We start from the raw sequence: 16,159 nt of genomic DNA, 5'->3' as shown, positions 1-16,159 counted from the left end.
TTATCCCTAAATAAATATTGACAGGAACCATCCCTCGATATCTAGAGTTATCGTAACTTCACCACCACCTCTTATCGTAACCCCACCTCACCATCTCCATTCTTATCAAAGAGTTATACAATATTAATCTAATCATCAAAGATTGTTAGCATTCTCGTCACCAAAAAAGAACATCAACTCCAAACTCAACATTATAAGAGTAGATTCACTTGTTATTAATATAATTATAATAATGAAATTTTATAATAAAGGGATTAAAAAAAAAAACTGAAACAACCCGTCTTGACCAAATGGTCATCGTACCATTGTGGTCGGTTATTTGGGGTGGTTGTGTTTGTGGGTCTAAATACTCTAACATCAAGTTGAAAACTGAATCCACCATAAAGTAAACAACATAAACATATAAATGAAAACTATTTCACAAAACAAAACCCAAAATTACTTTCACAAGTCACTCCGTACAACGAATGAAATCAACTTTATTAACCGGATCTAAGGAATGGTGCGGCAGGGTAGTGGCAGCGTGGCAACGGTGGTAGCATGGCTCGGCAAGCGGCAACTGCAGTGGTGATGACGTCATATGTTTAATTTTCTTCCAGATCTTGTGTATTTTTTTTCTTTGATTTGTTGATAGATTATTTGCAGAGGGCAAGTGATCTTGATTTCTTTCTATGAAGCTTAATGTTGTTGAAAGCGTGGAGTGAATGGGGTCAAGGATTAAACATGAGGTTGTTTGCTTTTTCTCTTGTTTCCAGATCAACTAGTTTGTGCGAATATCGGTTATTGCTAAAGATCATGCTTAGAGTTATTTATGCATGTACCTCAATAATTCCGTATTAAATGGTGTAGTTTATACGGTTGTGATTAAGCAAATTTTTAAATGAATGATCAAGATTTAATAAAACAACACAATAACCGGTGACAATTATTATTATTATTATTATTATCATTATATATAATATAACAGTGTCTACATTACACGTGGGGAAACTAAGTTCACACACAAAACACAAAGGTGAAGCCTGAGTGTTCATCAGTGATTGTTAGTTGATTGATCAAATCATAGCAAATGGCTGCTGTGTTAAATCTCAACAGCATCAGCCGCTGCCATTATCACCTTGACTTTCAATCACCACCAGTAAGAAATGTTGCATCTGCTCCAATTATTATTCTACCTTATCATAACAAGATTTCTATCTCCAGAACCCCATTGCTAAAATTTCATCACCAAAAACTTCACAACAAGCTCTTTGTTCAAGCAACAACAACAATGTCTACTGGGTAAGATTTAAGTAAGAATTTAACCTATATATATATATATCCGACCTGTAAAAACCTCATTTGTTTACCCATGTATATTACAGTGTGCAAGAAGATCTTCCTCCGGCTCTTGATTCTACTTCAGAACCACCTTCGGTCTTTGATGGAACCACTAGGTAAACTTTTTTTTTTACCCTTTGGTACTAGGTAAAGTTATTTAGTCTGCTATATAGAATCTACTGTTTGGACTTTGGGGTAGTAACCGGAGCACACAATTTGTTCAAATTTTTAGCTAAAGTTGCTTATGGTTTTAAATTTTTTTCATAGATGAAATCTTAGTTAATTATGTGAAATTTATCTGGTCTTCTTGGTTAGGCTGTACATATCTTACACTTGCCCCTATGCGCAACGAGTGTGGATTACTCGGAACTGCAAGGCAATCCTTCTCTCTCAGACAATCACTTTTACTTACAAATTCACTTTAGTCAAATCTATCTTATGAATGTGAGCTGATCCACAAGTAAGATTGGATGCAAAATGCATTTTGGACGGTTCAATGTCGACATACTTGATCCTTAAAAATGTACATCTTAAAAGACACACACATTACTTGATTGTTATTTGTACCGTCTAAGAATAGTTTTATGGAAATGTCAAATTCTTATCCATCAGCTCATCCCTTTGATGATTAGGTCATATATATTCATCACATTGCCTTTAAATTATCAACAGGGATTGCAAGAAAAGATTAAACTAGTCCCCATTGATCTAAAAAACAGGCCAGAATGGTACAAGGAGAAAGTTTATCCTCCAAACAAGGTGATTTTGTTGCAAAAGTTTAATGCTTTTCAGGTCTTCTTATAGCCTGTGGCAGTACATTATATATATTTGAAGGAATACCCGAAAAATCCATAAAACAATGCCCCAACTATTTTATCTTGCATATAAACTTGCTTTTGGTGCGTTTGTATGTCACAGGTGCCAGCTTTAGAACACAACAATGAAGTTAAGGGAGAGAGTCTTGATTTGATCAAGTTTATTGACACCAACTTTGAAGGTCCCTCACTTTATCCCGAGGTAAGAAAAACTCATTTCTCTAACCGTAGAAAGAATAACTTCATTCAATTGATTATGACTATGAAACTACAATGTAGGATATTGTTAAGAAAGAGTTTGGAGAAGAGCTACTATCATACACTAATACTTTCTATAAATCCGCTACTACCTCATTCAAGGGAGATGGGGTTGATGATGCTGGTATCCTGATCGACTGTCATTCTGTTATATCCTTTCAAAGTTTAAATAACCAATTATGAAATTTAAAACATACATATATATAAACAGCTGCAGCTTTTGATCAGATCGAGGAGTCACTTTCCAAGTTTGACGATGGACCCTTTTTTCTTGGCCAATTCAGTCTCGTAAGAAAGATAAACCCTTAACTAAATTTCATTTATTTGCTACTGTTTTCGACTACTGATGTTTGTTTGGGTTCTCTTTGGTTTCTGTTTTCTTGATTGTATTCTGCATATGTGCATATATATGATCCATTTCCACTCTTGGGAACACTCATATTGGCCATGTACAGGTAGATATAGCTTATGCTCCTTTTGTCGAAAGATTTCATCCATACTTGCTAAATGTAAAAACGTATGATATTAGAGTAGGCAGGCCAAAACTTGCAGCATGGATTGAGGTACTACTCACTTTAGAATTTACATTTACCTTACTCTAGCTGCTTTTCTTTACAATAATATCCTTTGCAATATTTCTCTTACAGGAAATGAACAAAAATGAGGGATTCAACCAAACCAGACGTGATCCAGAGGAACTTGTACAGAGCTACAAAAAGCGTTTTTTGGTACCAGTAAACAGTCTTTTGTCTCATTTTTCTGTTATGTGTATTAAACTTAGCTTGTACCTGAGTCAACAAATCATGTTCAAGTGTGTTTTTATTGAATGAAAATTCAAAATTGAAGAGTAACATGTGTTTTTGATCATGCAGCCTCAGCAATAAGGTTAACGTTTTGCGCGACAATTAAAAACCATGGAACACAGGAAGTTACTGCATGTTGATTGTACGAGGAACGTTGCCTGGACTTGAAAGCTGGACAGTTTAGATCTAAAATGAAGAGATGTCATATGAAGGATTTCAGTATATCTAGTTCCTAAGGTTTACTAAAACGTTAGTTCGATAGACATGATAGATTTCTGCATTTACGAGGATGAGATAAACCCAGATATGCAACAAAACCTAAATCAAAACTCATTTTCATGTAAATTCCTTATAATTAACTTTCCTCTTATATGAAGCACCTAATTACAACACAAATAAAACAAACCAAGTCTCAACCCAATTATCATCAATCAAGCTTTAAAGTATATGTAAGGATTTCTTCACAAACTATCAACCGTTTACCGCCTTACTTACGAAGGAAACCAAAATCATCACAAACTCTTTACGACCCACAAGTGACCAGATAAAAAAAAGACCACAAAAATTTAAGAAGTATGAACACCAACCCAACTATAGCAGCAAGAATCCTTCACTAGAAACCGGGCTTCTCGATGGCATCTTTCAAGATTGTGATCTCTCCGTCTCTCTTCAATACAGCTTCATCCAGAGCCTCTATCTTCTTTTTCAGCATTCCAACTTCAGAACTCAAGAGCATGTTATCCTCACTGTATTTCTTCAAGTCCTCCCACATATTGTCACATTCTTTTGACACTTTTGGTAAAATCCCATTAACTATTGCCAGTTCCTTTTTGCAATCTTGTAGTGCGTTTTGTAGACGATAAATGCTCTCATCTTTCTTGATTAGCTGTTGAAAAAAAAAGAATTAATCAGTTAACTTAAACCCAATAATTAATCCGCAACCCAATCTTTTGATCACTTCACTCCCCATGTCCCTCTCTTGTATAGTCACATTCGATTTATATACTGTAATTGTCATATATAAATTTGATTTTATTTTTTTGAAATTCTTAGCTTGGCATTTGTTGAACCATTGAACCTGTGAAATACTAATTTCAATATCTATGTTTGTAAGACCCAACATTTTTTACTTTGGGATTAGAATTGAAACCAGAGTACGAGACCAAACACAAGGTCTAGAATATAGCGTTTTCCATGGGAAAAAAGTTTAAACTCAATGATTTGACATGACGCCTGTAAAAATAGAATGATGAAAATGCTTGTACGGCCCCGACCGAGAGTTTTGCCCCTGTCATGTAAAAAATGCTTGTACCGCCTGTGATAAACTATACATAGTTCTTATCATACTAATAGCAGTACCTGAATTTCAAGATCTTTCTTCTTGTGAGTAATGCAAGAAAGATTGTCCATAGCATTTTGCAATTCACATGTCAGGATGTCATTTCCTCTAGCAGTCTTTACCACCTCAGCCTGAAGTCACTCAACATCCACCTCTTTCGAATACAGTTTCTCCCTTAGCACCCTGGTCATCAAAGCTTCCAACTTCAACTCAGACTTTGCCATCCTGCACAAATCAAGCAAAAAATTTAAGAAACCCAACTGGAAAATCTTCATATTTACTAAATGCCATGTAGTTTACAAATTGGAACTTTATTGGAAGATTTGTAACAGCTTAACAAGTTAACCTCAGAACATTCTTTATCCGGAGCCCCGCCACACGACTTCTCAAGTAAAATATCAGAGATAGTCTGCAAGCATCGTGTTAAGCTTTCAGCTTCCCTCTTAAACCCTTGAAGTTTCATTTCTGATTCCACAATAAATAGGCTATTTAAGCCATTATGTAATGTTTCATGACCCTGCTTGGCTTCCAAAGATGAATAGCATGCTCTTTCTTTAATACTTTCACTTAGTTTTGAACAGAGCTGCAAAATATCATTAATCAAGGACATGCTTTGATTTTGCAAAATATATCATTAATTCTTGATTGAGTTTGAAAGTTGAAAAGCCACCGTCTTTTGCACTTCCTTTTAAACGGTGTAAAAGGTTTATATTTTCGTGTCTAAGAGAATCAACTTCAAGCCTATATGATTCTACCTCCTTCCTCAAAGATTGCTCTACCTCGGTTAACCTCAAAAGCTCGGTTTGCAACTTTGACTGCTGGTTATCGTCAACATCTTTACTAAAACCTTCTTGCAATCCTTTGATTGTCTTTTCTTGTTCGTTACAAGTTCTAAGAAACTTTGTCACAAGTCTATGTGACTCCTTGCATTCTTTATCCTTATCTGTATAGTTTCTTTTGAACAAATCTCGGTCTTCTTCAGCCGCTCTGTATTTGTCTTCTGATGTAGATTTTGGTTCTGTTTGACCACTTCTTCCATCTTTGCAGTCAAATCCTTGACTTGTTGACCCGCATGCTCAAGTTTGCTTTGCTTATCCTTGACTTCAAGTTCCTTTAATTATCTCCCAAAGCTAATTCTCCTCCATTTTGTATTTTTTTCCCATCTCATTTTTCTCTTTTTCCATTTTTTTTGTTCTGCTATCCAATTCAGCCTTCAGTGATGTAATCTCGGCACTTCGATCATCTAACTTTTTATCCTTCAAAACCCGCCTACATGTATCATCAAAACTTGCAGCTTCGTTGACTGGCATAACGTACACGAGCCTTTTTAGATCTATGTTTATGGGTCGTTTCATAGTTACTCGATGACGACCAAAAGGAAAAGAGCCTCATCTTTCTTCACCTTGTAAATTATTCTCAGTCCAAAAACTAATCATATTAAAGGGAATCTTATTAGTACTATACGTACAATTCATCAAAAGATATACAATACGAAAATATGCATGAGACTGCCATATATGTCATCAAGAAGACCATTAAATTAAATAATAACAATATAATTTAACTGCATTCAGATTCAGACACACACACGTGAGATTCTTTTATAAAAACCAAGAGAATGAAAAATTTAAGGGTTTAAATCCTTTAAAAGATGCCTAGAGAAATGGTAAACATAAATTAAAAAATTCCTCAAATAAAAAGAATAAATACATCACATAGATGATGAATAAAATCACATCACATACGTACATTAATGAAAAAGATTAAACAAACCTTATTATTATTATTATTATTATTATTATTATTATTATTATTATTATTATTATTATTATTATCAGTGAAGAATCTTATGGCAAAAGAGTAGTATAAGTGTATAACTTGCCGTTGTATATATTTATATATAATCAGGAAGAAAAATCAAAAATTTGAAAGAGTTTGAATAGTTAAAAAAGAAAATTAATTATCACATTTAACAGGATTTATTTACCAAGTTAAAACGCATGAGTTAGCTATTGCATGGCAAATACCGTTAAAAAAAAAAACAAAAAACGCTACTGCATTGCAAATTACTAGGTTTATGGACCCGCAGGAGATGAAGTTTTTTATGAACCCGCACGATCACATCGCCGATCCCCCTATGTTGGAATTCGTTCTGGTCTTCTTGCCCAAAAACGTAAACTAGCCGCAAAACGATGGCCTTGCAAATTTTAAATATGTAGTTTCAATTTGTTTTGTTCATCTTATGCGGAATGTCTTTTTTTTTAAAATGAAATATTATGAATTTATTTTGATATTTTGCTGTTTAACAAAAGAGAAGAAGAAAAAGAAATGGGTACTGAGGGTTCAATCCACCACTCCTACCATTTTGGTTGGAAAGTGAAGGTTATGGAAGCTATTTGACATGGAATAATACTATTGGTGAATGGTGTAGATAGGGATCTCACCATCCAATCTGCTGATATGATCTTCAGTCTAAATTGTTCACATACCAATTCATTTGATTAATAGAAAGATATTACTCATAACTCAATGAGATAAAATTAAGAGCAAATAAAATCATAACCATCAAGATTAAGGTACAATGTTTCTCAAAAGAGAAAAAAAAATCGGTAACAAACAAGAGAATTCAACAGTTACACCATAGAACGCCGGGAAGTTACTGCAGGTTGATTCTGCAACGAACGTTGTCTGGACACTGAACTTGAAAAGCAGACAGTTTAGAACTAATATATAAATGTTATATGAATGACTGGTTTCAGTATATTTAGTTCCCAAGGTTTACTAAAATGTTAGTATCTAAGATTGACATGATAACTTCGTGCATATATGACGATTAGATAAACCCAGATGGCCAGATATGCACCAAAACAAAAAACTAATCTCATTTTCATGTAAATTCTTTATATGACAACACAAATATAACAATCCAAGCTAGTTGAGAAAACTTGAACCAAGTTTCAACCCAATTATCATCAAGCTTTAAGTATATGTAAAGATTTGTTCACAAACTATCAACCGTTTACCGCCTTACTTACAAAGGAAATCAATATCATCACAAACTCTTTACTACCCACAAGTGAATTAAAAAAAAAAAAAAGACCACAAAAAGTTAAAAAAGTATGAACACCAACCCAACTATCGCAGCAAGAATCCTTCATTAGTAACTGGACTCGAGAAAAGATCAAAGGGCTTCCCGATGGCATCTTTCAGGATTGTGATCTGTCCGTCTCTCGTCAATACGGCTTCATCCAGATCCTCCACCTTCTTCTTCAGCATTCCAACTTCAGAACTCAAGAGCATGTTATTCTCACTGTATTTCTTCACTTCCTCCCACATCATGTCACGCTCTTCTGACACTTTTGGTAAAATCCCATTAACTATTGCCAGTTCCTTTTTGCAATCTTGTAGTTCGTTTTGTAAACGATAAATGCTCTCATCTTTCTTGATTTGCTATAGGAAAAAAAGAATTAATCAGCTAACTTACATATGATGTATTAGTATGAAGAATGGGCAATACAACGAGAGGGATTACAACTCCAGGTTTGACTCTCAAAACTGATCAAAGAGAAAACAGTTGACTTGTTAAGAAGGAATCTCCACAAGTGTACAAAATAAATCATTAAATATACTCTTTGTTAAGCTCAAGTGGCTAACCATATCAAACTTTACTGCCTATATTAACTTAAGAAATTCTGACCTACTAGCAAATGATTTCGACCTACTACTGAATCTATTTCCACAATGCCAAATCATTTGTTTCAATATGCATATCATTTTCAGGAAACTTGGTTCTACCTCAATATACTAAAAGGCATCTTCAAGGCAACGCCATCAACCTACATTCCATATCCAACAGAATGACACATTTGCCACCATAAACTGTTAATAACCAACCCAAAGGAGACTCATTAATCACACTTGTGTTCCTCTTACATTCATCGAACATATACATTATAACTCTAAATCAACACTCAAACAGATCTGATTCTCATACATTCATCATCAAAAACAAAAAACAAACATCTAATGCATAAGAACAATAGGCATTGCCAAAAACACTTCTAAAAATCACCAGTAACAAAATCCGTGACAAGTATCCATCAGCAAGAATCAGAGCTATCCAAATTTAACACATACCCACAACCAAATCCCCAAAAGAAAATATGGAAAAAGTTTAGACTCAAGGATTTGACATGACCCAGCACAATATGACTCGACCCAAACCATTACATTTGTCCGTCATGTTAAAAATGCTTGTACCGACCGTGATATAAACTATACATAATTCTTATCGTACTAATAGCAGTACCTGAATTTCGAGATCTTTCATCTTGTGAGTAATGCAAGAAAGATTATCCATGGCATTTTGCACTTCACATCTCAGGATGTCATTTCCTCTAACAGCCGCGGCCACCTCAGCCTCAAGTCGCTCAACATCTACCTCTTTCGAATACAGCTTCTCCCTTAGGACCCTGGTCATCAAAGCTTCTGCCTTCAAATCAGACTTTGCAACATCCTGCACAAGTAAGCAAAATATTGAGAAACTCAACTAGAAAATCTTTGTATTTAGTTTGGAACTCTTTTGGAAGATGTGTAACGGATTAAAAAGTTCACCTCAAAACATTCTTTATCTGGAGCTCCAGCACACGACTTTTCATGTAGAACATCAGATACAGTCTGCAAACTTCGTGTTAAACTTTCAGCTCCTGTTTTAAATCCTTGAAGTTTCATGTCTGAATCCACAATAAATTGGCTATTTAAACCATCATGTAATCTTTCATTACCCTGCTTGGTTTCCAAAGATGAATAGCATGCTCTTTCTTTAACATTTTCAAATAGTTTTGAACAGAGTTGCACACTATCATTAATCAAGCACATGCCTTGATTTTGCAAGCAATGGATACGGCTCCATAGTTCTTGATCGAGTTTGAAAGTTGAAAAGCCATCGTCTTTTGCACTTCCTTTTAAACGGTGTAACAAGTTTATATTTTCGTGTCTAAGAGAATCAACTTCAAGCCTATATGATTCTAGCTCCTTCCTCAAAGATTGCTCAACCCCAGTTAACCTCAAAAGCTCGGTTTGCAACTTTGACTGCTGGTTATGGTCAAATTTCCTCAAGTCTTTACTAAAACCTTCTTGCAATCCTTCAATTGTCTTTCCTTGCTCATTACAAGTTCTAAGAAATTTTGTCACAGCTCTATGTAACTCCTTGCATTCTTTATCTTTATCTGAATAATTTCTTTTCAACAAATCTCGTTCTCCTTCAGCCGCGCTGTATTTATCTTGTAATGATGAAAGGCTCTGATGTAGATTTTGATTCTCTTTGACTACTTCTTCCATCTTTACAGTCAAATCCTTGACTTGTTTACCCGCATGCACAACTCTGCTTTGGCTATCCAACTCCCTTTCACCAAACATGGAGACTTCCCTTTGAAGCGACACGTTTTGCTCTGCAAGCTCTCTAACTCTCTCCCGAAGCCTATGCTCCTCCATTTGGTATTTTTCAAGCTTTAAAGACCACTCAGTTGACCTCCTATCTAATTCCTTCTCCAATGCTACCTGCATCTCAATTTTCTCCTTTTCCAATTTTCTTGTTCTACATTCCAATTCAGCCTTCAGTAATGTAATCTCATCGGTCTCATCTGATTCTTCATACTCCAAAACCCGAGTACATGTATCATCATGCCCGTAGTTTCTTTCTTCAAAACTTGCAGCTTCTTTAACGGGTCCATCTCTGGGTAAAATATTTTGAGACTGGCCATAGATATCTTCGAGTGTGATGGGAATATCATGCTCAAACTCATTTGAGTCAACCCTTGGCATAACACGAGCCTGAGAAAGTCTTTCAATGACCTGTTTTGCTAGTTTTCTTGGGGATCCATGTGCAATTCCGTTCTCAACCCAATCTCTAGTAGACATATAGAGTTTAGATTCTCTTTTTGGGTCTCGAAAGGAATGTGACCTTGGTTTCTGATTGTAACCACCATCAGTAGGTGATTCTGGTGCTGCATATTGGAACCTCGGCGGTCTTTTCCCACCACCATTAGCTTGACAAACATGATTTCTTGTGTTGGAATTGATTTGTATAGAGCTCCTTTCTTGGTGTTGTTCACCATCAATATATCGATCTACAACCTTATTAGATGTATTAGTTGAAGAATTGGAAATGCTTTCTGAAGAATTATTATCAAGTCCGGCAAAATTTAATTTCTCTATTCTCTCTGCAGCATCAACAGCAGAATTTTCAAACCATTTTGCCCTTGAAGGCCTCTCAGGAGTAAGAGCTCGACTGAACCAAAAATAACAAGAGACAATAGTCAGAAATACTGGTCGTACTAGAAAGTTAAATACTGATATGTATTTAGTTAAAGGTTTAACAAACATAAATTTTTGTTGGACGAGATATATTATTTAATCCACTATAGGCATTATCAATTGATACCATTTGGCCAATTACTGATTTTGATATCAAAATTATTTGCGTACCTATTTACCGTCATATCTAAATATGACTATAAATTTATAACCGAGTATTATAATACTAGTGGGTCTAAATTAGCCTGAATGTAATGGGCTAAGTAAGTAAAATATGTTCCAGAATTGGTTAGTTACCAATACAAAAAAGTGTGCAGACTGCAGAGCAATGACCAAATGATAATTTGGGTATATAGCTAGGTCAAACAAATAATATTTTTCTGTTTTTACAACATGCTACTCCACATGTCCCGAAACACCACAAATAATGAATTTTTACCAATGAACACAAACACCAAAAACAAAAAGCACAACAAAAGAAAGCTAAAGAATGGCTCACCGTGAAGAACGAGAAGCACAATGTTTTTGAGATACATTACTACTGCTGCTACAAGGAGAGTCACTTTGAGTTCTTAGCAGCCCACTATCATGAACAGTACCAGAAGAATATGATCGACTCTTTCTAAGAAATGGACCGTTTTGATTTTGAATTTGATCTTCATATGCAGCCTTTCTAGATCTGTGTTTACGGCTCCCTTGAGGTCCATCCCCTGATGAATTCTCTGAATGTGATTGCTTATCTTTCGGCGATAGGTTGCTCGTTCCATTACTTGATGTAGTAGATGACTTAAAGAAAAAGAGCTTCTTCATCTTTGCCTCCCTTGTAGATTCTCAGTCCAAAAACTGATCAAATTAAGAGAATCTTATCAGTACAAATCATCAAAAGAAATGCAATGAAAATGCATGAGACTGCCATGTCACCAACAATTAAAAATAGAAAACCTCAGAAGATCATTAAATAACATAAAAACAATAGAATTCAATTGCATTCAGATTCAGACATAAACACATGAGATTCTTTTATAAAAACCAAGAGAATGTAAATTTCAAGGCTTTTAATCCTACTATAAAATATGCCTCAAAAATGGTACATACAAATTTTTAAAAATACTCAAATAACAAAATTAACACACTAACATTGACTTCAGGTAACCCTTTTATTTTATAATGACTAAAATCATAAATGTAAAGCCCAGAAAAGAATCAATCAACATGTATTTGATTCAGAACTGATATTTTTTTTATATATATCTATCATGTGTCAGTAACTTTCTTACATGATTACTAGATAATTACTGATTTGTACAAAATGACCAAAATACCCTCATCTTTCCCAATTTTTACTAACCCTTCTGCAACTTTAATTCTTACATAACAAGATATCCATACAACCCTAAGAAAGATTCAATCTTTATTTATAAAATGAGAAGGAAAAAAAATTATAATAATGATATCACATCAGATACATAGATAATCTACCGTTGTATGTATATATATATTATTTGTATTAGTGAAGAATTTTATGGCAAAAGAAACAGAGTAACAAGCACTAAGAGAACCTACCGTTGTATATATATATATCTAATCAGGAAATTCAAGAATTTGAAAGAGTTTGAATATAATTAAGAGAAATTAATTATTACATTTAATAGGATTTATTTCCTTAGTTAAAATATACTAAAGAATTCAAAAATAAATAAAAAGATCATGAGAGATTAAATGAGAAAATTGACTTCACAAACATCATTCCTTTTTTTTTTTTTTTTCAAATTTCAAAATAAGCGGTTACAATAAGACCTAAATCAAAATTAAATAATTCAAGATGTGAAATTGAATAAACCCAATGGATTATTAATATATAGATACAGACATAGATAGACAGATACATTCTATGCTATACATACATAAGTATCACACTGTGAAAGATAGAGAGATATACCGACGACAGTGATAAAATGGCCGGCGATGAGAGAGAAATGACCGGCGGCGAGTGTTGTAGAGAGAGAAATGGGTTTGTGATTTATGATGGTGCTCTGCTTTTGTTGGCGTTGCCTATCTTTTTTCTTTTGTGTGTTTACAGTAAGGGACTGGATTTGTAAAATATGAAGAAGTTGGAGTCTGGTTTTTATAATATTTATAGCATTTGAAAGTTTTGATAGCGCGGAGACGGCGGAGGGGAGGAGCGTTTTTTCAATTCATTTTTTTCTTCTTTGTTTAGTGATCGAGAGTGTACGTGTGCAGGGTAATTCGGTGTACCAGCGGTCCAACTTTTTTATTTTATTTTTTAAGATGATTGGTGATTGAATTTAACGACATTGTCATTTCATCGTCCGATAGAGATCGGTCACATCACCAGCACAGTTAATTTGAGGGCATGACTGGCGGTGGAAACTCAACGATATATATGGATTAGTTATCTTTAATTTATTGATAATCCCGAATTCTAAACCCGTAACAAAAAAAAACTAGGAACACCCAAGCTTACCCTGAACCTAACCATGTAGATCAATACCTTAAACATAAATACATCAATTTTTCTTGATATAGGTCTTGTATTTAAAATTATCTAAATAAATATTTTGGGATGACTAAGGAAATAGCTAAAAATGATCGTAGAAATATCTTACTTGATCATCGAGATTTAAGTAAAGAAAAAAATAAACAACTTGTTCATTGCTTTCTATTGTTTGTTGGATCATGTATTGTAATCGCTAGTTTCTTACTAGCATTTTTATAAAATTTTAAATGTTGTTCGAAAAAAAAAAACATCTTTATTAATTCTTGATAACTCCTTTCTCTAAGTAAAAGGGAAAAAAATCGCTAAAATTCAAACACATTAAATATTATACATAGATAAACACTTTTTAAAATAATTATCACTTCATTATATGTTATAACATCTCTAACTGTTATATATAATCAAATATTACCCCTAGAAAATACATATAAAGTGCTTGAAAACACTTGTGTTTGGTATTTAAACATACGCCAATTATAATTATATGTACTTTGTTTTGAATGTAATCAGCCTCTTTACTTTTGGTTATAGTATTGTCTGTTTATATCCAACTTTTTACGTATTCTATTTGATGGTGCTGAATATTGTTATGGTGTTGTTTATATAACTCCATTTTTAGTTAGTTATGGAATGGAATGTCAATAGTCTGGCCTTGGTCTTGGACATGAAGCCACCTTTTAAACGGGCCTATAGATACATATTGTGAGAGCTAGCTAGCTTCTATCATTTAACAGAAATATTGATTGGCATTAACTTGCTCCATCCAACGGCAAGCAGCCCCCCCTCCAATTCTCCAACTTAATTGTTTTGGTACCAAACATAATAATGGGGTGTTTAGCTTTAAGCATATATAGCTTGGGTTTCATATAATATCTTATTTTGTTTTGTGTTCCATTTTTGTCTTTTAGAAGCTAGGTACCTTCACTATATATAGAACATATATAATGTTACGTTGTATGACTGTATCCATTTGAATTAAATATATAGTTGTTATCCTTAAACAACTTAAATAGATAAAACGACCTCGTCTGTTCGTATATCTGTTTATGTAACTTTTTTTAATAACATGTTATGATAGTCATTCATGCTAAATACATAACAAGTTATTATCGGATAAATTAGAGTGGAAGATGTATGTTTGTATAATAAAACATACTTTCACACAAAAGCATTGGTATAATGTGGTACTATCATGTCTATCTTTCGCCATACATCATGATACACCAGGGCATGATTTTCATTGTGCCATATATATGGGGTCCATACATGAGTTTCATTCTAACTTTCCACCAAACCTTAGACATGAAGCTCTTATTAAATGCTTACTTATCCTCCCCCTAATCATGGGTTAAAGCCTAAAAGTGTGACACTTTTCATTATTACATATTCAGTCCTTCAACTATCAATTTTGATCAAGCAGTCCTTCTATTTTCATGGTGCCTTACGTAAACATGGTTCGTGCTTTAGCCATTTGGCATGTGTGAAAGCGCAAGTCATATTCATTTGATTGACTATCCGGATAATTCTTTATAATTAATGAAACCATGCATATACAAATGAAAACATATGTTTAAAAAGATGATGTTGATGTTCGAATGGTGCTTTTAATTATATTACAAGATCCATTAATCCAATACTATATTCAAAAATGTTTGAAATGTTCCAATGCATGTACCTATTAACGTATGGAATTGAATACGATGTTTTTAGAATGTTTGCATTCTAACAAGACAATAACAAACACTTTGAGATGAAACGAAATAAATCAGTAATTAAATAAATTTAAATGATCATTACTTCGTTTTAACTATGACTTTTATCATTTTTTTATGTTAATATCTTGATAATGATAAGGGAGTATGGGACAATTAGGTTTATTTCAACGTTTGAAACGGTCTTTTCATGTCTCACTCCATTGACTTTTTCTTTTTTTTTTCTAATTAGTTGTCATTATAGTTTTTACCCAAGGTTTTGAGTTCGATCCTTAAGGATGACAAGTTTTAGGGTTTTTTCCTCCGAATACTTGTAACGACCCATGGTACTGTGAGGCTTCACCATCATACTGTGAGGTTTCCCTGATGTCGCATACCGACCGAATGTTTGGGGAAAAAAAAAAGTTGTCATTACATCTAGGAATTGAAATACTAGCCACTTGAATTTGGACTTGTGGATCCATGGGATGTCTTGATGAACCACTACGTATAACGATGACGTTTATGCATACAAGTAATATTTTTCGGTTGGTCCTGGTCTTGAAAGGGTCTTGCTTGGTCGATGGTGACATCTTGAATTAGAGGTCCAAAAATTGAGATATGTTAGTAAGTAAAAAAAATTTTCCCCGAAATTAGTTTCCCCCAAGATCACCAAGTATAGAGTATCTCATCGAGATTTAAATTGAGGATTTATTATATCAGAGGATGATTTTGTAACGTGGAACCGTTTAAAATAACGTATGTTATACCTTCTGAAATTCAAGAATAATCTATAATAGTTCCAAAAAATACCATGAGGTTTACACAATATTTAAATTGAATAGATTTTTCTATCCGGTGTATTTTTTTTATAAAAATTAAATTATTTTACAAAATTTGTATGATTGTATTTTGTATCACTACACTAGAGAAACTTATGCGGTTTACAAACACCTTAGACATCTCCATGAATCCACCCCTGATGACTAGTGTGATTTTTATTTACTTTCATTTTGGATATCCGTTGCGACATGTGTGTTTCAATATATTTTTTAGATGTGTATTTTTAGGAACATATCATTCTCTTATATGTTTTGCTC

At 33.8% G+C, this 16,159-nt stretch overlaps 3 protein-coding genes across 3 annotated transcripts; 1 reads left to right on the top strand and 2 right to left on the bottom strand.

Moving 5' to 3' along the window:
- Positions 1-980: 980 nt before the first annotated feature.
- On the top strand, positions 981-4,032 carry LOC122605207 (glutathione S-transferase L3-like). Its single transcript, XM_043778109.1, has 10 exons — positions 981-1,281; positions 1,365-1,436; positions 1,636-1,696; positions 1,993-2,079; positions 2,239-2,337; positions 2,415-2,517; positions 2,605-2,681; positions 2,849-2,956; positions 3,041-3,121; positions 3,266-4,032. Exons 1-10 carry the CDS (start codon positions 1,070-1,072, stop codon positions 3,275-3,277), a joined length of 912 nt encoding a protein of 303 aa, XP_043634044.1. The 5' UTR covers positions 981-1,069; the 3' UTR covers positions 3,278-4,032.
- Positions 3,810-5,890, bottom strand: LOC122604880. The gene is made up of 6 exons (XM_043777743.1): positions 5,770-5,890; positions 5,291-5,589; positions 4,874-5,118; positions 4,718-4,760; positions 4,556-4,666; positions 3,810-4,082 (listed from the first exon to the last, which is right to left on the bottom strand). The coding sequence occupies exons 1-6, from the start codon at positions 5,888-5,890 to the stop codon at positions 3,810-3,812; spliced, it is 1,092 nt and encodes a 363-aa protein (XP_043633678.1).
- Positions 5,891-7,470: 1,580 nt separating this feature from the next.
- Positions 7,471-12,907, bottom strand: LOC122605300 (myosin heavy chain, non-muscle-like). Its single transcript, XM_043778216.1, has 5 exons — positions 12,790-12,907; positions 11,350-11,693; positions 9,150-10,824; positions 8,845-9,051; positions 7,471-7,985 (listed from the first exon to the last, which is right to left on the bottom strand). The coding sequence occupies exons 2-5, from the start codon at positions 11,658-11,660 to the stop codon at positions 7,671-7,673; spliced, it is 2,508 nt and encodes an 835-aa protein (XP_043634151.1). The 5' UTR covers positions 11,661-11,693; positions 12,790-12,907; the 3' UTR covers positions 7,471-7,670.
- Positions 12,908-16,159: the final 3,252 nt, after the last annotated feature.

The sequence above is a fragment of the Erigeron canadensis genome, chromosome 6 (assembly GCF_010389155.1).
Source record: "Erigeron canadensis isolate Cc75 chromosome 6, C_canadensis_v1, whole genome shotgun sequence".
NCBI lineage: Eukaryota > Viridiplantae > Streptophyta > Magnoliopsida > Asterales > Asteraceae > Erigeron > Erigeron canadensis.
This window is presented reverse-complemented; position numbering and strand designations above follow the sequence as displayed.

Coding starts and splice junctions, on each gene's coding strand:
- LOC122605207 (XM_043778109.1), top strand. CDS start 1,070: ATGGCTGCTGTGTTAAATCTCAACAGCATCAGCCGCTGCCATTATCAC. Junction 1,437..1,635: donor GTCTTTGATGGAACCACTAG/GTAAACTTTTTT, acceptor CTTCTTGGTTAG/GCTGTACATATCTTACACTT. Junction 2,080..2,238: donor AAGTTTATCCTCCAAACAAG/GTGATTTTGTTG, acceptor TGTATGTCACAG/GTGCCAGCTTTAGAACACAA.
- LOC122604880 (XM_043777743.1), bottom strand. CDS start 5,890: ATGAAACGACCCATAAACATAGATCTAAAAAGGCTCGTGTACGTTATG. Junction 5,119..5,290: donor AGCAATCTTTGAGGAAGGAG/GTAGAATCATAT, acceptor GATATTTTGCAG/CTCTGTTCAAAACTAAGTGA. Junction 4,667..4,717: donor TGGAAGCTTTGATGACCAGG/GTGCTAAGGGAG, acceptor GAGTGACTTCAG/GCTGAGGTGGTAAAGACTGC.
- LOC122605300 (XM_043778216.1), bottom strand. CDS start 11,660: ATGAAGAAGCTCTTTTTCTTTAAGTCATCTACTACATCAAGTAATGGA. Junction 9,052..9,149: donor CAGATAAAGAATGTTTTGAG/GTGAACTTTTTA, acceptor TTACTTGTGCAG/GATGTTGCAAAGTCTGATTT. Junction 7,986..8,844: donor TGAAAGATCTCGAAATTCAG/GTACTGCTATTA, acceptor TTTTTCCTATAG/CAAATCAAGAAAGATGAGAG.